This window comes from Mustela nivalis (genome assembly GCF_964662115.1).
Source record: "Mustela nivalis genome assembly, chromosome: 3".
NCBI classification, from domain to species: Eukaryota; Metazoa; Chordata; class Mammalia; order Carnivora; family Mustelidae; genus Mustela; species Mustela nivalis.
In genome coordinates this window covers 35,100,171-35,121,126 of record NC_139022.1, presented here as the reverse complement: position 1 = coordinate 35,121,126, position 20,956 = coordinate 35,100,171, and the positions used below count along the sequence as shown (strand labels likewise).

Here is a 20,956-nt window from a genome sequence, read left to right as displayed (position 1 = left end):
AGCCCGATGTGGGCCTCGATCCCAGGACCCTGGGATCATGACGTGAGCCGAAGGAAGCCACTTAATGACTGAGCCACCCAGCACCCTAAATAAAATTAAAAAAAAAAAAAAAAAAAGATTTATTTATTTGAGAGAGAGGGAGAGAAAGGGGGAGGAGGGGCAGAGAAAGAGAGAGAATTCTGAAGTATACTCCCTACTGAGTGTGTAGCCTGACGTGGAGCTCAGTCCTCCCACCCTAAGATCATGCCACAAGCCAAATCAAGTCGGCCATTTAACCAACTAACCCACCCTAGTGCTCCAAAACTTAAAATATTCTTAAGCTGACAAATACGTTTATACAATGTGAAAATTTTACAAGTGAAATCTTTTTTCTTTAAAATAATTGATTGGTAGGCTTGGCTGATTATTTGAAATTAATTATAAAACTCTAAATGCCTGGGGCACTTGGGTGGCTCAGTGGGTTGGGTGTCTGCCTTTGGCTCAGGTCGTGATCCCTGGGTCCTGGATCAAGTCCCAAGTTGGGCTCTCTGCTCGGCAGAGAACCTGCTTCCCCCTCTCTCTCTCTGCATGCCTCTCTGCCTGCTTGTGATCTCTGTGTGTCAAATAAATAAATAAAAATCTTTAAAAGGAAAAAAAAACTCTAAATGCTTTTTATACGGTGGAACGTCAAGTTACTTGGTGTAATAAACACTTTTTATGTCCAGTTTTATCGTTGCCAGTGCCAGTACCTAGATTCTTTGCAGGATTTCCTACTTTGTCACATATTTTGTAGCTAAGAGATCTTTTTTAACTGTTATCTTTTATTAAAACAATCAGGTCGGTGAAACTAATCCAACATACTATGGGATAACAGTTATTCTAAGTGCTGATGTTTATTAGAAGCTCAAATAACTTAATTGTAAATGAGAGCTGAATAAGGTTTTTCAGTTATATTGTTTTATAATATTTTTATATGGTGATTACTGTGGTATTGGAATTGTGCAGTAAAAGAATTTTTAGTTTTTTTAAAAACCTTTTTTGATTGAAAGACTGTATGCTTTTCTAACTTCATGAGACTTAAGTTAAAAGTAATATGGTTGACTGCATATGGAGTTCAAATACTTTGGCTCATTTGTGTATCAGAACTGCTTCCAAGAAGCTTGAGGTTTGCAGGATAAATTTAAAAATTGTGTAGCCTGGAAAGGCCTGCATTCGTACTTTGAGACCTACAAAATGGAGGTTTGGTTTTTTTTCAGTCAGGTGTTGGTATAAGTCAGTACAAACATTTAATTTTACTAGTTCCTGAAACGTAGTGTCAGATTACTTAATGAAAGAAGTTTTCAGTTTACTAGTTAATTAACATTATGTTAATTTTGAATTTAGAATCCTGGAACAGCTCATCCTTACGATAGTGGCCACATAGCAATGACCTACACGGGCCTTTCATGCTTAGTTATTCTTGGAGACGACTTAAGCCGAGTAAATAAGGAAGCTTGTTTAGCAGGCTTGAGAGCCCTTCAGCTAGAAGATGGCAGGTATGGGTCGGTCACTCTTCGTTTTTCCCTTTTTTTTTTTTTGGAAAAATTTTATAGAACTGAAAAATGGGTATAATACTTTATGAGAACTTTAGAGTTTATCATAAACCCTTTTAGAATCCTTTCAAGTTCACTGTATGTTCCATCCCTAATCAAAAAATAATACAGGTTTTCCTATTTCAATAGAAAGAAATCACAGTAGCAGAGCTCCTTGTTTGTTCTGTTTTACCTGAGACAGTGAATACATTCATAAAGAAGTGGTTGAATGGTTTTAATGTTAGGAAGGACTTCAATTTACCTTCTGGGTGAAAAACTTGGAAGTGAGCATACGTTTAGTCTGAACTTCTGTCCCCCAGACACAGTGACTGGGGGGAGAAAGGAAGGAACATTGACTGCTATATTCTAGCGTAAGTAGTTCCAGTGACATTTGTAAAGAATAGAAAAAGAACTTAGTTCAGTAACAGTTGGTGGTTTATATGGTATGTCTAAGGAATCTTCCTGGAGTTCCAAGGAGTTAGGTGAAACTTTCTTTTCCCGGCAAATCTAGGAAGTGGCAAAGCAGTAATGATAATGTCTAGGGAAAAGATTTTGCAGATCAATTCTGCTGTATTATGTCAGTGCTCCATATCTCTGTTTTCCTTTGAGGGTTTTAGAAAACACTGCTCTTGATGAGGGGAAAACTAAGGTAGACTTGCAAGATAAATTGTCATTAGTTGGAAATACTGTAGAACTGAATCTTTACCTTAGCTAGTGCATGTGACTAGTATCTCAAAGTTCCCATATAGTCATTGATGACTGTAACCTTTTCCTTGTTTGAAAATAAAGGAATAGTTAGCAGACTCAGACGGTTACCTTGCTAAACCTAATGAAATAGGTAAAAAAAATTACCATACAATATTGTCAAGTAGTGGTTATCTACATATACATTTAGAAGAAATTTCACATGTCAAAACTTGGGTTTGGAGATTTCTTACTACCCAATGGGTCCTAGGTGCTTTTCCCCTCATTAGTTCTTAAGCTAGTGTGCCACAACTGTCTGTGACAGGGAGCAAAGAAACTTTGAGTAGCTGGCAAGTGTGTAAAGCCACCCAGAGATCAGAACTTTGAAATGAAACAGTGATTTGGAAATCATTTACTACTATTCAAGTTAATAGTCCTGTTCTTTACTGACATATACAAGTAGTATATGGTTTTTAAATTCGTCTTTAATCATGGGTTTTTCTGTGAGTAAAAACGTGGGAAGTAATAGGTGTTTCTCAACCCTCCCCCCTCCACAAAATAAATAAAAACTAAATTATAGTGTGATGTAATCGTAAATCATACTGTTACTCCTTTCAGCTTCTGTGCAGTCCCTGAAGGCAGTGAAAATGATATGCGATTTGTATACTGTGCCTCCTGTGTTTGTTATATGCTCAACAATTGGTCTGGCATGGATATGAAAAAAGCCATCAATTACATCAGAAGAAGTATGGTGAGTTATGTTGATAAATTGACTATTTTGGCTATTATTGTTGCTGTATGGGGACGGCAGTATAATGCACGTCTCATCTCTCCTCCACCAAAAATCTGGAAAAAAGATCAGTAAGGTTGCTTTCTGGATACCTTGTTTAATCAGAATGGCCATTTAATTGTAAAGAACAGATTGCTTCACTGGCCATTAAAATTCAAATGTCATTTGATTGTATCTAAGGAAACAGATGGCTTTACTAGAAAGAGATTGGTCAGCCTTAGAAGCAAAAAAAAAAAAAAAAAAGTAAAATCTCACAGGCCCATGTTGATAGTCTTGGCTAGCAGGGGTCAGTGCAGAGCCCGGGCCAGGCAATGAAAAATGATGATACGTTGACGAGACTCTTTCTATATCTGGTGTGAGGTGGGAGTTCAGTAAGCCATTTGATGAGCAAGAACCAAATACAACAAGATTGACTGGGCTAACAATAGATTTTGGGATCTTTTTTTTAATACTTGTATGTGTGCTTTTGTGTTTTTAACCTAAGGTTTATTTTAAGGCAAGTATCAAATAGAAGTGCTGTTCTTTCACGATACAACTTAATCTTTTCATTGGCAGTAGTTAGTCTCAGCCGGAATTATCCTTGCTCTACTTTTTCATCTCTTCCATGAAACTGAGACATAGAAATTTACTTCCCAAGTTTATTACTTCCCAAATCTGAAGTTGTAGTTTTACAGATGAGACTATTTTAGGCTGTTAACTCAACTTTTACTAGTTAGTATTTCAAAATGAAAATTAAGTTCTTAGAAGAGTGACATTTTTTTAACTGAACGTGTGATTATGGGCTCAGTTCTTGTAGGATCTGCAAGAGCCCAAATTTTGGAGGGCCAGTGGAGCATACAGAACAGGCCCTTTGAGGAGCTTCAGAGGGAGAGGAGGTTTCTGTTCAGTAGAAGGATGGGTGATGTGTGTATTGGTGTGACTGCTGCAGTGGTGACAACTGGGTTCTTCTCAGTGTGTCGTATTTGGAAATGAAGCCTGTCGATTTGCCCCGCTACCAGAGATGGTGACTTTGGATCACCAGTTAAGGCAGTGTATGCCATGTCTTTCTCTCTAAAGTGAGCATTTCTCAGCTGTCATTTCTCAGTATCCTCTGGCGACGGATTTGGAGACTGTTAAATAACCTGCCCCGAATCATACTTTTATCCGCTGGTGGTGGTCTGCAGTTGATGGTCTTCCAGCTCCGTCATTCCTTCTGTAATTTTCAGTTGAAGTTCCACTTTTAGAGAAAGCTTTCTCTTTACATCTGTCTCCATCACTTAGAACTCTAGATTCTTATTTTATCCAGTGGGCTGTTACCTATTACTGTCATTACTTATTCTGATAGCCATGTTGTCCCACATTCGGCCAATGCAAGCCCCTTCAAGGAGACGCTTGTGCCTTTTTTTTGTCTCACCCCGTTCATTCTTTGAGAAGCAATTTGCTTTCTGGCTCAAGATTTTCCAGGTTGATCTTGTACTTCCCTAGCTGTAGTCCTGGATTCAGTCATTTTGGCAAGGAGACCTGGTTCCTACTGGAGGATGGTGTGTAGAAATGAGGATTTGGGCACGATAGCTGTGCTCATGTGTGTTGGGATACCATGGCTCCTAGTCTCTCTCTCTCAGCAGGCCGAGTGAGGAAATGTATGTATGCCTGTGTCTATGCACAAACCCCCCCGATATGCAACTTCTCCCCTCTATTTCCTTATCTCTATGTATGTTAAAAAACATATGAGTCCTATTGATAGCTCAAATTTCAGTCCAGCACCACAGTTCTTTTTTATCTTCCTCCTTTCTTTCTATAACTCCCTTCTCGGACAGTGAGCAGTCAGTCTGGTTCCCATTATCCAGGAGACATTGGCTCTTTTTGTTTTGAACCTGGTATCTGATATATCTATATAAACCTGATATATAGATATATCAGATACCAGGTTCAAAACAAAAAGAGCCAATATATATATATTGGTTTATATACATATAAACCTGATAGATTGTCAATATGATATATTGTCAAAATAGCATATTTAAGAAATACTTTAATGGGCTCCTGGCTGGCTCAGTGGGTAGAGACTGCCCTTCTTGACTCTTGGCTGTGTGTTCAAGCCCGGCATTGGGTGTAGAGATTACTTAAAAGGATTACTTAACTCTTAAAAAAAAAAAAGAAAAAACTTGAGTTACTTCTTTTATTCCCCCCCCCCCACTTTAGTATGGTTATGTTTTTTTATTTAAAATACAGCTAAGTTTGTCTATGTTTGGGCTCCATTTTGGGGTTTTCTCCCAATTTTTGTTTTTTGATTTACTTGACAGACAGAGATCACAAGCAGGCAGAGAGGCAGGCAGAGAGAGGAAGAAGCAGGCTCCCTGCTGAGCAGAGAGCTGGATGCGGGCTCCATCCCAAGACCCTGGGATCATGACCTGAGCCGAAGGCAGAGGCTTTACCCCAGTGAGCCACCCAGGTGCCCCAATGTTGTTGATTTTTAAAAATGTACTTAATATGTAAAATACTGAGTTGGTTCTGAAAGTCAGAACTACACAGAAAAAGGATATTCCAAGATGGGTTACTCCGCACCTCCTGTCCCTTCTCTCTTGCCCCCTTCCTCACTCCCGTATTTGCCACCTTGTTCTGTTCAATCTGTAGGGAACCAGTCTCTTTAGTATTTTCTTTGTCCTTCCTGTATTTGTTCTTGATGAGCAAGTATGTCCATTTTTTCTTTCTCTTCCCTTCTTCCTCACCAGGTAGCACACCGTAGATGCTTCGTTTCATAGTACTCCATTGTGTGCATGTACCTAGTTTTTTGAACTACCCTGTACACGGAACATGTATTTTCCATAGACAGACAATGTTGAAGTTAATAACCATCTGCATATGCATTTATGTGTTTGTGGAGATCTTCAGAGTGAATTCCTAGTAGTGTACTTGCTGGACCAAAAGGTGAATGCATATGTAATTTTACTAGATGTTAACCATTTTCTCTCCAAAAAGGGTGGACAAGTTTCTGTTCCCACCAGTGCAGGAGAGTGCCTGTTTCCACACCACTTCACCAAAACAGTGTGTCATCATCCTTTTTAATTTTTACCAGTCTTGTGGGTGAAGAATGATCTTTCAGTGTATTTAATTTTAATTTGTATTTCTTTTCTTAAGAGTGAGCTTGGCCATTGTCTTTACTCCAGGATGATACAGGACCAGGCAGAGGCACCTGTAGCCTACAGCCCAGTTTGCTAACTCCAAGCTCCAGTCCATTAGTTTGCTTTTTCCTGTAGGGACTCCAGTTCTGTGTGTACTCTTTCTTCTCTGCTTGTCTTTGATTTTAGTCACTTTCTCTCTGATCCTTTTTACTGCTATATCTTAGTTTTAGTCTCTTGGCTGTTTTCTGCCTTGTCGTAAGTGTCCCTTACTGTTTTTTCTTTTGAGACTGTTATTCCTTTGTCTTCTTCTTCCTTATTTTCTTCCATTTCTTTCCTGAAGTCATTGAACTCCATTTATTTCTTCATACTGTTTGTCCTTTATGTTTTTAACTTTTAGTTTCCTTTTCATATTCCCAGGTGCTTGTTTGATAACATGCAGCCGAGTCTGGGCTAATGTATTACAGTGCTTTATGGCCATTTTGGGGAGGCGAGGGCAGATTTTCATACACCAAGATGTTTTCATTCCATTTGCTGTGTTTTCGTTTCAGAGTTACTTTATATAGATTTGTCTCTTTGTTTAGTCATTTTGTGGATGTTCTTTTTTATCTTAGAAAAATTTCTGTTTAAGAGTATACTCTTTCCGGGGCGCCTGGGTGGCTCAGTGGTTTGGCCTGCTGCCTTTGGCTCGGGTCATGATCTCAGGGTCCTGGGATCGAGCCCCGCATCGGGCTCCCTGCTCCGCAGGAAGCCTGCTTCCCTCTCTCTCTCTCTCTGCCTGCCTCTCTGCCTACTTGTGATCTCCGTCTTTCAAATAAATAAATAAAATCTTTAAAAAAATAAAAAATAAAAAAAAAAATAAAAAAAAAAAAAGAGTATACTCTTTCCAGTCAACAAAGCATGATGTTTTAAATTTAGAGTTTGTGTGGGGTTTGATTTTTTTTTTTCATGTTGGGGAAAATGTGTGTTTCATGATTTTCTGGTAGGAGAGAGGTTCTCTTGTTTCTCATGTCTCTAAGTGTTGCTCCTTTGGTGTCCTTTATTACCTGATCTTTGGAGGGCCCGTCTGTCTTCTCTGTTGACCTGATTCATCAAAGTCACGCAGTCTGACCAGCGCACCCTCTGAAGTCTCTTCCCTGCGGTCTGTGCTCTGTTGTTCCAGAGCTCATGCAGTCACGGCCGCGCTTGCTTGGCATGGTGGGGCTGGCTTGTGACAGGGACCATGACCCTGCCGGCTGACATGCAGCCCAGGATCTGAGTCACTGGGGAGATCACCAGTGCACTGGGGCCTGTGCTGCTTTTTGCCATCACATCACACTCTGGGAGTCGTAAGTTTGTGTACAGAGAAGTGTGAAGCGGTACCACCAGTCTTTAGCATGTTGTACTATTAAAATATTAAAAATATTGAGAGTTAAAAGTGTTTTCTTTGTTTAAAAAAAAAGTACATATATATATATGTATATATATGTGTGTGTATATGTATATGTATCTATGAAGTAGTTTGGGCAGTGTTTGCCTTGTTTCCTTACGTAACTTAGGACAGGGAGGGAGCATCTTTTCTGTCTGGGTAAATGATCAGACTCCTTGCTAAGTTTATAGCAGCTGCCAACACTTTCTCCTTTGTGTTTTCGTCGTTGTGAAACATCTCTAAGGATTCCTTTCCCGTGAAGTTCTTTGGCAGCGTCTTCACCCTTTGCATCACAGCTGCGGTCCTCACTCGTGCAGGTGCCTGCCTTCATGGAGTTCTTCGGACGGCGGCTCTAGGGGCCTTCCCAGGAACAGCCATTTTTTTCTGTAACTCTGTGTTTGAGCTCAGTTTCACTTCTAGCGCTGCTGCTTCTCGATTCTTGATTTGGTGGCCAGTCTTCTTTCAGTTCTGCCTTTTCCTGTGGGTTTATTACTAAGACAAAGGAGGAGACAGCACAGGCAGTGCGCCAGAGCGCACTCTGGCCGAGATTGCTGGCTGTGCATGAACTGAGTGAATGATGTGTGCAGTGACCAGTTACTAAGACTCTGAAGAAGGCGGGACTGGTTACTGATGGTGACATGCACCTGCTGTTTCCGTGGTGATCTGTGAACTGAGGGCTCGCCTCAGGTTGGTACTCTGTGCAATTGCTCATAGTTAATATGGCGTACTTGCGGAACTAGAACCATATTGTGGTGTTCGGCTAAGGAATGCTACCTGAATTTGTGCGCATCTGAACTGCACAAAGACTGCCGGCGTTTCGCTCTTAGGGTGGACCTTCTCCCTCCGGTGGGAACTTTACATCCATCTCATGCCTACCATTGGCTTCCTCCTCATTTTCCACAGACTTCCCTTGCTCTCTGCAAAGGGTTGTCAGGAATGGGAGAGGCAGCTTGTTGGGGTTGGAGGTTTCTTACTCTGTAGACAGGTAATTTAAAACTCGTACATGTCTTCCAGCTTTGCTGAGGTTTCAGTTTTATATAGTTGTATTGTTCTTCTGTTTTTATTTTGTAGGGTATGTGGGGAGATCCACATTTAGGCAGGTGCTATTATCTTCTGCTACCCACAAGCCTCAAAATAGACCTGTTCCATGTTTATAATTTATTAGTATAGCATCTTTACATTTTCCTTAAATTGTATAGTCTGGCAAGGAGGAAAAGAATAAAGGTTGGGTTTTTTATTGGGTAGAGATTGAATATCTAGATGCCATCTTTGAACAGTCTGTCTCAGAATGTGCTTACTGTATGCATTTAGTGCTTTGACTTGATGAATAAGCCAGGGCCAGGTACTTGAAAATGCCTACAACTACTCCTTTGTGGGAAACTGAATATTTTAGGAGATATGAGGGAGAAACCAAAATCAATCCAGAGACCAAATATTAGCATAGTGAGGACTTACTTATTATCATTTCCGTATTAAAATGAACAATGTTTTTCTTTTTCAGTCCTATGACAATGGGCTGGCACAGGGAGCTGGACTTGAATCTCATGGTAAGACATCTTAAAGTAAATGAACGTGTAGTTTCTATTGTTCCTTTAAATATCATAATGGTGTCTACGACATCGAGGACCCTAGAAGTTTGCCTCAGCCCATGGTTGTTCTTTCCTACTTCTCTCTTTTGACACTTTATGCCACTTGGAACGTCTTCTAGGTCAGTAATTGGTCTGAGAATGTTCAGACTAGGATATTTATACTTTTCTAGTATTTTCAGGTTATGTATTTGACTGTCGGCTGCATGATAATGTCCTAGGGTGATTTCTTAAAATAGCACTAGAAGACAGCAAGTTTTCTTTTTTGGCATAACACCAAAAAGCTAGATGCAGAATTTTAAGCGTGAATCAATGAATTTGTGAAGTTTACTTTTCTTAATATAATAATCCTTAGTCATTGCTGTAAAACATTTTGCTATAGCAAAATGTTCTGTACATAAATTAAAGCAATTTCTCCTTTCACCCTTTTCCCCACTTGGGGTGGAACTAGAATAGGGAGATGATATACTTAGTCTCTCAGTACATCAGTGGCCTGAGGTTTTTCAAGTTGAGTATGTCCATGTAGGAGTAAGCTGCATGCTCCTTTTTATTTTATTTTATTTTTTGCATGCTCCAATTCAATTTTTTTTTTCATTTCTTTCTTTCCTTTTTTTTTCTTTTTTTTTTTTTTAAGATTTTATTTTTAGGTAATCTCTACAACTAGCATAGGGTTTGAACTCATAGTCAGCACTTGCATGCACTACTGACTGAGCCAGCCATGCTCCCCATCTGTGTTCCTTTCTTTAAAAGGAAAGAGCCTAGATCAAGGAGGCACCCTGAGTGAACACCTTAAGTTTCCTCTTTATTATGGCTGTCTCTTTGTGCTCGCCTTTTGTGTCCCTCCCTCTGGCAGCATGTAAGTGGCAAGAACAGATCTCAGAAAGAACAGGTCTCAGCCCTGATAACCTGCTTGGGACCTGGCCCCTTGCTTATTCTCTCTGAGGGTTTCCTCATTGACAGATGAGAAATAATTGGACCTTCCTTTAATTTTAAAATTGTTGCTAGGATTCTGAGATAAGGGGGAATGTGGTTTGGAAACTATAAAACGTGTATAAAACGATATTTTTAACATACACTACCTGACCCATATCTTTGTACTTCCCTGAGACCTTGTCCTATCTGGTCTTCTCCCTCTCACACATCTTCACTCCCTCCTTCAGTGTCGATATTTGCAGAGTGCTTATTGCGAAGGGCCATGTAGAAGACAGTCTTGATGTTTCCTCTGAAGCTGTGCTATAATCAGGACACCACAATTCCCATGTGTGCCTACACGCGGATGAGACTGGGCTTGGGGCAAGCTGTAGTAGCAGTTCTGTCACTGGTCCTCAGCACTTGGTGAGGAGGACATGTACTTGTAGGTGCGCAGAGAGGAAATCTGGCGTCTGTGAATTTCCGAGAAGCCAGGGTCTTGTGCTCAGTATTGGAGAGGGTGTTAACGCGCACTCTGGCCGAGGACAAATGTCACCAGTATTGGAGACCTGTGGAATAGATGCCGTGGGTCCCAGGAAATGGGAATTGCATTTCCTGGGACGTGAAGCAGAGGGCTGCTCAAACATGATTCTCACTGACAGATCCTGTCAGGAAAACGTGTCTCGCTGAGTCACACTAGTAGTGATTTTAAGTCTGTACGACTTGAGTAGGATTACACCCATTGAGATCAGCAGCTGTGGACTGTGGTTGGTGCCAAAACCTTCTATCTGTCTTCCTTTTCTCTTTGATTTGTTTGGTGGGCTTGAGACCCACAGCTCCAGAGGAGGGCGTCCTACTCAGGGTGCCACAGTGGGCTGGCGTCCTGCAAATGGGCTCCAGGAACACCCAGGTACCGCTCCCTCCACCTTGCCTGTCTGGAGCCCCCTCACAGGACACCGGTGTGCACACGCAGGTCAGGTGTCATGTTCTCTGGGTGCTGTAAGGTTTGATAGGCCTGGGAGCCTGCTTTGGAAGCCCTTGGTGTGCCTTCCTTCCCCGCCTTCTCTCCTCTCAGCATTGGCCAGCAAGACCTCCTCCTCAGAAGTCAGCCTGCAGGTTGGCTTGCCCCTGCAAGCCTTTGTCGTCTTCCTTCTTCTTCTTTGTCTTGTTAGTCTTTTCAGAGAAACAAGCCAAATACACTCTTTGCCCTTCTCCACGAGTGGCTTTTCTTAAGCTTTCTGTATAAGCCCCAGCAGCTTATGGAGTTTCTTTTGTAAAGTCCCTGGTGATTGAGAGATTTCAAGCCCATTGTCACTGTCTCACTCCTCGCCTTGTGTTTCCTGAAGCCTGGGAAGCTCTTAGCCTCTCCCCTGCTTTCTGGAAGTGTCAGGTTCTTCTTGCCCGCTTCCTCACTCCCTGTTTGTGGCTCCTTCACCACGCTGGTGTCTTCTTTCCACTCACTTACCTGGACCCACCTTTCTTCTTGCCTTGAAGGTGGTTCCTCTTTCTGAATCTCAAGGCTCTTCCTGGACTTGTGGTTCTTTGTACACAGAACCCTCCGCCCTCACCTCTAGTTTACACTCAGCTCAGTTTCATATCCCTCAGGTCCTGGCTCCAGTGATTGCTTTTAATTGTCATTTTTGAGATTGCAAACCGCCCACCCACACTCTGTTGCCCATCCCCCTCTGCCCTTGTTTTTCTCTATATTCTGTTTTATCGTGTGTGTATTATCTGTGTGCGCAAGAGGACAGAGATCTTTGCCTGTTTCAGTCACTGTTGTGTTCCCCTCACCTAGAACATGCGGTATGCGCTGGGATGAAATATGGTGGTTTTATTGGTCCCCTCTGTGCGGGTAGAACCAGAACGCTTTTCCGAATCTGTCCTTTTGCTTTGATGCTGCAGAGCGCCCTCCCCACCTGCCCGCGAGGTACATGCCCTTCTGTAGTTCTTCAGTGTCAAAAGCTGCAGTTTTAAAGCCTTCGTTTTTTCTTCCTTTCTCTGGTGCCTGCATTTGCCCCTCAGGAATGTGGAACAACTACTTCCAGATCTACTAGTTTTTCAGTTCATAGAAGCCAAAAGTCCCGAACTCGGGGTGTTTGATCTCGCGTCTGTTTTGTTTTGTTGTTTTGTTTGCCTGCTTGCAGTTATGCCAGTGTTCTCCCGTAGGTCACCTGTTTATAATCCTTGATCTACAGACTGAAAGGACTGGAATTTACAATGAAGCAATTGCTCTGTGCCAGCTACCAGTTAGTCTCATTTAGTCCTCGCACCAGCCCTCTGGGAGTGTGAATGGGAGTCACATCTTTGTGTGACTCAGATTCCACCAGGGACGCGAAACCCCCATGAATAGTAAAGAACCTGGATTTATCCTGGGAATAAGATTGTACATGACTGTGGAGGAGTCTAGAGAAAGAAGGGCCGAAAGGGGAAGTTGGTAGAGGGGAAGTCACTGGCGAGCCATTCTGCAGCCCTGGCCCGGGTGGACAGCAAGACCTGGCAGGAGAATCTGGAAGGTCAGGGACAACCAGTGGCCAGAGCAGGGTTGTGGTAGAGGAGTTTGGCGGGGGCTGTTGCTCCGGCATCTGACTGTGGGTGTTGGGTCACCAGGGCAAGAAGTAAAGCAGATTTGCATTCCAAGTATGTGGGAGAATCAGGGCAAGGTGCAGTCTCCTGGCACCTCTGTCTGTCTTTGTCTCTTGGCTCCTTGAACCACAGCCAGGATAGTGTCTGCTGCTTCTCTCTCTTTCCACGGATCCCACCCAGACTTGGACTGCAGACCCCATAGGGAAGCACTTCTGGCCGAGCCGGGTGGACACGGTAGCAAACCACCACAGTAACCGTTGCCATTTTTCTCAGAGTTGGGACTTCCCCAGTAGGCTCATCTATCATCGGGTATGTGTTGTAGCCCACTTGAAGCCCTGTGCATGCTCAGCAGGGCCTTTCTGCCTGCGTTTGCATCCCTCATTTAGTTCTCTGTGTCCGCTTCCAGCCTTGCTTTGTAGTCGCACACGTGAGCCACCCTTCTGTGCATCCCAGGCTGCAGGGAACATGTGTTCCCCGAATGTTCTCATGTGCCTTTTCACCTTGGGACGTGGCTGACATTCTTCCCTTGCCTGAAATCATCCCCTTCCACTTGCTTCTCCTCTTTTCCCTTTTTCTCACCTTCTGAGTTTTGCCAATCTGCCTTTGGCTGATTCCATTCTCTCTGAAGCACTTCATCATCTCTCATCCCCTGGCCTGGAGCAATGCCTCCCTTTTCTGTATTCCAGCAAACTTGGTTCATACCATCTTCACGGCACTCCGTTTGCCTTAGTGGCTCTCCTCTCTCGCACTCGGCATCCCAAAGCTTGGGAGGCTGGGTGGGTTGCGTCCTTCTGCTGCAGGCTGTTCTCCCACGACTGCTTAGCTGAGACAGCCCGTTTGTCCTGCACACCAGACAGGCACACAATACCCTTCTAGGCCGTGATCATCAGATGTGAGGATTCCTTCTTAGCCTAGTGAGACTCTTAAGCGTTAGCACAGTTGTATGGTAAAGTGGTCGTGTGTTTGGATTTGCTTTGCTAGGATTAAAGCTGTTGTCTCCTCTCAGGATTCATGATATAAAAGTAATAGTTCAGATAAATAAACTTGATTCCATGGTTCTTCAAAACTGTCTCTACTACTTAATCCAGAAGAGAAATACTCAGCTCTTTGCCCTAATTTCATGTAAGCATTTGGCTCCTTGAATTTTCCTCACTTTACCTTTCCATGGGGTGTTTAAGTATGAAGTGGTATAATTTTATTTGTATACCTATTTTTAGTTTCTACTTCATCTCTAGCTATATGATTGTAACCTTCTTACGGTATATATTTCAGAGCATATGGACTCCTTCATATAATTTGGTACATGCAAATAAAGACAGTGCTTAAAATTGGGCCTTAAATCCTTATGGGAGCAGTAAGTTAGCTTACACCTGTTAAACACTGTTAAAATGTAAGTAAGTCCTAGCATCCATGATTAGAGGCAGGAACACCTCCTTCGCCCTGCCCCCAGTCCCCCCACTGCCCTGGGAGCAGTGACGTCTGTTGTTTGAGAGAACCAGCCTTGAGGGTTTCTTCTGTCTATGTGTGGTGTCCTTGGCTGTGGTATTCTGCACACAGGAAAGATCCGTATGACTGGAGCATCTGACCTCAGGTGACAGACTCAGCAGGGCAGTCTTTCTCTTGCTGGCATATGTCTTAGTGTGCCTTGCTGGAAGAGCCTTCAGGACAGAAGGTTCTTTTCATACCTTCTCCAGCCAAGGCATAATGAACACAACTTAACCTTCTCTTGATGAATTCAGAAACTTAGGAGAAGCGGTTTTGTATTGTACTTTAATGTAATGATGTGATACTCTTTTTTTTTTTAAGATTTTATTTATTTGACCCAAGAATAAAGAAAAGCATGTATTTCAGCGATGAGGAAGAACTGAGTGATTAAAATTATATTATGTAAATATCGTTAAAAAATTTTGTTAAATCTTGGGGTACCCAGTTCAGTTGAAATTAAAGATTACTTTTAGAATTTGAGCATAAAAAACACTTAGTACCAAATAATTTTTTAACTATAAAATAGGTTCATAGAGAATGGAAAGTAATTTTAAAGTATCATGTTTCTGTCTTGCCTTAGCAGAGTAATAAAAATCAAGATTTGCTATTAACAATTAATCTTGAAAACAATTCATTTGAATTAAAAACAAATCTTTTTTTTTTTTTTTTTTAAGATTTTATTTATTTATTTGACAGACAGATCACAAGTAGGCAGAGAGGCTGGCTGAGAGGGGAGGAAGCAGGCTCCTCGTGGAGCAGAGAGCCCAATGCGGGGCTCTATCCCAGGACCCTGGGATTATGACCTGAGCTGAAGGCAGAGGCTTTAAGCCACTGAGCCACCCAGGCGCCCCTGAATTAAAATAAAAACAAATCTTAATACTATCATAGTACTGCCAAGAAAAAAAAACAATATTAAAAAGATGTGTTTGAGAAGCTCATTATAAAAGTTTATTCATGTTTGATTGGTTTACATGAAGACATTTGAAGTAAATTTCATCTTTAAGACAAGAACTTCATGAGGACTGTGGAAAATGCTGACTGGTTTATCATTGTTAAATGTGAATAAAATTTTTAAGAGAATTTTGTTTTAAAAAGAAAAGGATTTTGTTTACTTGAGAGAGAGCTTGTGCAAGTGGGGGGATGAACAGAGGGAGAGGGACAAGCAGACTCCCCCGCTGAGCAAGAAAGCCGAAGGTGGGGCTTGACTTCCTGACCCTGAGATCCTAACCTAAGCCTAGTCAGACATTCAACAGACTGAGCCACCTGGGTGACCCTGTAATTATGTAATATTCTTGAAATTTTTTGAAGCTTGTAGGAATCACTGACATAGCCTTATTTAGCCCCTTTTGGTGCTAAATATGAGTTCCTGTGCCCACTTCTTTATATTTCTTAATTGACTTATTAAGTTGTTACCTATCTTTTCTTGCTCTTTGTATCTGTGTCTAACACTCTCCTAAGTTCATACTCTTAGCCCAGGTTTTTCGAGTTGGTTTTTAAGAATTCTGTGTGAAATGAGAACCTCTTAGGGATAAATGTTGGTAAATGAATTTTAGCTTAAAGCATAGCCTTTGCAGTAAGTATTCTTAGCTATTCAGACCTCAGTCTTACTTCGAAAGTTATCATTGTGCAAAGCTGGTGATTTGGGCAAAGTAGAGAGTATTTTTACTTTGAATTGTGCCAGTGTGCTTTAAAGAATCCTAACAAGTAATTTGGAGAGTAACAATTAAATGCCTCTTTTTACCTTTTGGTAGGTTTCTGTTGTTGTTGTTGTTTACGTTTGATTTATTTAAGTAATCTCCACACCCAACGTGGGGCTTGAACTCACAACCCTGAGATCAAGAGTTGTATACTCTTCCAACTAAGCCAGCCAGGCACCCTTACTCTTTGGTAGTTAGTGAGTACATATTATCTGTTGGAGATTTTATATTTAATGATATAATAATACCTAAAGTCCTGGCCAGGTTGTCATGAAATAGAAATTGAAATTGGTGGGTCACTCAAGAGGAAGTAAGATTGGTAGTTGTTTAATAGAAATTATTCTAGAAGGTTATTATAAGTATGTTTTATTTTTCTGTTTTTATTAGCTTATGGCTGATGTAGAACTTCCTAGTCACTGGGAAAATTCTGAAGTTTAAGTAGTTCTTACTGACATTGACCTTTTCAATGTGATGGCTGCCTTGAGTTTCCTAGAGGGAATGCTCGCTTGTCTTCTGCCAGAGAATGCATGAGGACTTTCACAATAAAAGGGAAGTTGTAGGATGAAGCGTATTATAAACCCTCCATTTCCGTAGCAGAAATTTATCAGTAGGCAAAGTCATGATAAATTGGAATAAGTATTTTCATATTGTTTAGACTTGACCAAATAGTGCCAGTGAACATTGTTATTTCTTGTTCCTTTGTGGACAGATACAGACTTTTCAGTTCCTGAGGAAAGGAATCACTTTTGTGAGTGTATTGGTTTCCTGCTGCTATTGTAGCATTTTGCTGTGGACTTAGGGTATAAAACAGCGCAAGTCTATTCTCTTCCAGTTCTGGAAGACAGAAGTCTGAACTGCACTTCACAGGGCTGATTCCTTCTAGAGGCTCCAAGGAAGAGTCTGTTCCTTTGCCTCTGCCAACTTCTGGTGGCTGCCGACATTCCTGATGTGTTGCCAAGTCACCCCAGTCTCTACTTCATACTCATATCGCTGCCTCTTTCTGTAATCCCCTTCTACCCCCTTTTTAAGGACACTTGTGGTTGCATTTAGGGGCCAGCCAGATAATCTAAGAAAATCTCCCCCATCTCAAAATCTGTAATCACATTCATGCAAAGTCGCTTCTGCTCTAGGAGGGAACATTGACGTGTTCCAGGTATTAGGACATGGACATCTGAACCTTTGCAGGCCATTATTCAGTCTGCCGCAGGAAATGGTTTCTCCTCACGTGTCTCTTTCCTGACAGGCTCTTCTCCCCCGCCCCAACACCATCTCTCCCTCATCCCTTGCTTTCCTTAAGTTTTTTAAGCTGAGTAGTATCTTACCTTACAAGCCTCTAGCTTGTCTCTGTCATTTGTGAAAACTGGTCTTGTCTCAGGCAGATGGAACCTTAGTTCATGAGCACTGTACGGTCTTTAAGGGAATGAAATCTGACTGGACGGTGAGAGAGTCCTGGATAGGGAGAGTACTAGGTTTCAGTGTCAACTCTTCCATTAAACCATGTAATTTTGAACATGATCCTTAAGCTCCAAAGTCTCTTTTTTCCCATAAGTGAAATATTTCTTAAAGCTTTAAATTATTTTAAATTCTTGTCTTTTTTCTTTTAAATTCTTGTCTTTAAATTCTTTCAAGTTAATATTGAAGGCTAAACACTGAAGACTTTAGTGCCTTCTGGTTATTTTAAAGGTATAATTAATTGTCTTCTAAATTTATTTTGACTGATTTCTGGAATTATATAACCATGGCTTTTTTTTTCTCCAGCCATTTATGCTATTTTCCTAGGCATCTGATTTGATGTGTAAAGCATTGTGTGGTTTCGATTAACAGGAGGATCGACTTTTTGTGGCATCGCATCACTGTGTCTGATGGGTAAACTAGAAGAAGTTTTCTCAGAAAAAGAATTGAACCGGATAAAGAGATGGTGTATAATGAGGCAACAAAATGGTTATCATGGAAGACCTAATAAGCCCGTAGACACCTGTTACTCTTTTTGGGTGGGAGCAACTCTAAAGGTAAGAGAAAGAATAAAACTGAGAAAACTATACTCTATTGATACAAACTGTGCTTCAAAAGGTTTGGTCTTTGTAATGTTCATTGAGTGAACTTAGGCTGCTGAGTGTTTTCTGTTGCGCTGGCAAGGCTACTCTCTGTATGGTTTTTCCATAGATTTCACGTATCCGTTGTGCTACTTGAAAATTGCCATTCTTATAAAACTTAAGTGGCCCAGAGCATACATAAGAAAAGATAAGGTTGTAAAAAATCAATCCAGAGCAGGGATCTGTCTGAACTTAACAGTAAATACTTTATAGGAAATTAATATTCTTAAAAGATAAACCATGGGTATTTCTTTGAAAATAGTTTGTGGTTTTTAATTTTTTATTGATTTGTTTGCCTAACCCTTCTGAAGGACTCAACTGATTGACACATTTGCACATTTCTCTTCATCTCTTACCTTGTGATATGCCCAATTTCATAAGCTTATTAACCACTAAATACCCTCAAGTTTGCTCTGTTTTTTTTTTTAAAGATTTTATTTATTTATTTGACAGAGAGAGATCACAAATAGGCAGAGAGAGAGAGGCGGAAGCAGGCTCCCCACCGAGCAGAGAGCTCGATGCGGGCCTTGATTCCAGGACCCTGAGATCATGACCTGAGCCCAAGGGAAAAGCAATTTTAAGACAGAGCAAACTAGGGGCGCCTGGGTCACTCCTTTATCACGTCTGAAAAATCAGCCATAATTCCTTGATAACTAAGTATCTAATCAGTGGTTATGTGTATTTCCTTTTGCATCACATCAAGGGGCACATAATCTTCAGTTATCTCTTTTTGTTCAAATGGCTCCAGAGCTGTAAAACCTGATTTATCCACTATAAAGCCCCCCATCAGCTTTTTATTTTATGATGGCAAAATATACATAATGTATTATTTATCAGTTTAACTCTTTGTAAGTATATAATTCAGTGGTATTAATTACATTCACAATGTTATGTAACCCTCACCACTATGCATACCCCAAATTTCATTGTCCTCAATATAAATTCTCTACTCTTTACTGTTCTCATCTCCCTCTGGCCCCTGGTCATCCCTATTCTGCTTTCTGCCTTTATGGATTTGCTTGTTCTTGCTACATCATATAGGTGGAATCACAATATGTGTCCTTCTATGTCTGGCTTATTTTGCTTTGCATAATGCTTTCAAGGTCCATCCGTGTTGTAGCATATATCAAAATTTTATTCCTTTTTATGGCTGAGTAATATGCTTTTATATGTTTATACCACATTTTGTTTATCCGTTTATCTGCTGATGGACACTTGGGTTATTTCTATGTTTTTGCTGTTGTGAATAAGTTAGCTCTGAACATAGGTGTACAAATAACTGAGCTGATATTTTCATTTCTTCTGTATATTTACCTAGAAGTGGAATTCCTGGATGATATGGTAGTTCTTTGTGGAACTTTGTGAAGTACCACTGTGCTTTCTACAATGAGGGTGTGTGCCATTCTACAGTCCTATGGGTGTACCAGGGTTCCAGTTTCTCTATACCCTCAACAACACTCAACTTTTCTGTCTGGTTTTAGTTTTTATAATAGCCATCCTAGTGCTATCTCATTGTGGTTTTGATTTGCATTTCCCTAATGATTAGTGATACTGAACATCTTCTGATGTGCTTATTTGGCCATTTCTGTATCTTTGGAGAAGTGTCAATTCGGGTCCTTCACCCACTTTTTTATTGTGTTTTTTGTTCTTCAAGTGTTCTGGATATTAATTCCTTATCAAGATCTATGGTATGCAAATAAATTTTCCTATTCTGTGGTTGTCTCTCTGTTGGTAATGTCCTTTGATATACAAAAGTTTTTAATTGTGATCAAGTCTAGTTTATCTGTTTTTTCTTGTTTGCCTGTGCTTTTGATTGTCATAGCTATGAAATCATTGCCAAAGCCAAAAGATTTTCTCTGCTATTTTCTTCCAACAGTTTTATAGTTTTAGCTCTTGAGTTTAGGTCTTTGATTCATTTTGAGTTAATTTTTATAAATGGTATAAATTAAGGGTTCAGCTTCATCATTTTACATGTGGATATCCTGGTTTCCTAGGATCATTTGTTGAGAAGACTGTTCTTTGACCTATTAAATGGTATTGGCACCCTTGTGGAAAATCAACTGAACACATACGCATGGGGTATTTTTTTTTTTTTAAGATTTTATTTATTTATTTGACAGAGAGAGATCACAGGCAGGCAGAGAGGGAGGAAGGGAAGCAAGCTCCCCGCTGAGCAGGGAGCCCGATGTGGGACTCGATCCCAGGACCCTGAGATCATGACCCGAGCCAAAGGCAGCGGCTTAACCCACTGAGCCACCCAGGCGCCCAGACATGGGGTATTTTTTTATGGGCTCTCTCTTCTATTCCGTTAGCCCATGTGTCTGCCCCCATGCCAGTACCACCCTGTTTTAATTCTTGGCAGCTTTTATAGTAAGTTTCAAAGCCAGGAAGTGTGAGTCCTTCAACTTTGTTCTTTTTCATCATTGTTTGGGCTGCTCAGGCCGCTTGCATTTCATAGGAATTTGAGAATTGGTTTTTCCATTTTTTACAAAAAAGGCTATTACATCGAATCCGAAGATCACTTTGGGTAGTATTGACTTTTAACAGTGTAAGTTCTCCTACAGTGAGCATGGGATGTCTTTCCATTTATTTCAGCATACAAGTCTCTCATGTCCTTGATCAGGTTTATTACTAAATACTTAATTCTTTTATACTCTGTTTTAAATGGAATTGCTTTTTTAATTTCTTTTTTGATTGTTTGTTGCTGTCGTATAAAAAACTTGAGGTTTTTTTACAGAATCATTCTAGTGGCCATTGAGGTTAACATATGTTTTAATCCATTATATTGTTCTTTTTGATACTCAGAATATCCCATTTTAAGCCAGTCAAAACCCCTTCAAGTAGGCTCTTGAGTCTTCTCTTTTCTTTTCTTTTAAAAGATTTTATTTATTTATTTATTTATTTATTTATTTGACAGAGAAAGAGATCACTAGTAGGCAGAGAGACAGGCAGAGAGAGAGGGAGAAGAGGCTCCCCGCCAAGCAGAGAGCCTGGTATCGGTCTCAATCCCAGGACTCTGAGATGACCTGAGCCGAAGGCAGAGGCTTAGCCCACTGAGCCACCCAGGTGCCCC

At 40.9% G+C, this 20,956-nt stretch overlaps 1 protein-coding gene across 3 annotated transcripts in view; it reads left to right on the top strand.

The window, feature by feature from the left end:
• PGGT1B (protein geranylgeranyltransferase type I subunit beta) overlaps positions 1-20,956 on the top strand; it is a 55,492-nt gene that overhangs the window by 22,943 nt on the left and 11,593 nt on the right. For all 3 annotated transcript variants that reach the window (XM_082725056.1, XM_082725055.1, XM_082725057.1), the window contains 4 exons: positions 1,363-1,514; positions 2,853-2,985; positions 9,032-9,077; positions 17,615-17,799. In XM_082725056.1, the coding sequence (XP_082581182.1) occupies positions 1,363-1,514; positions 2,853-2,985; positions 9,032-9,077; positions 17,615-17,799 (516 nt within the window). The remainder of the gene's footprint in view (positions 1-1,362; positions 1,515-2,852; positions 2,986-9,031; positions 9,078-17,614; positions 17,800-20,956) is intronic.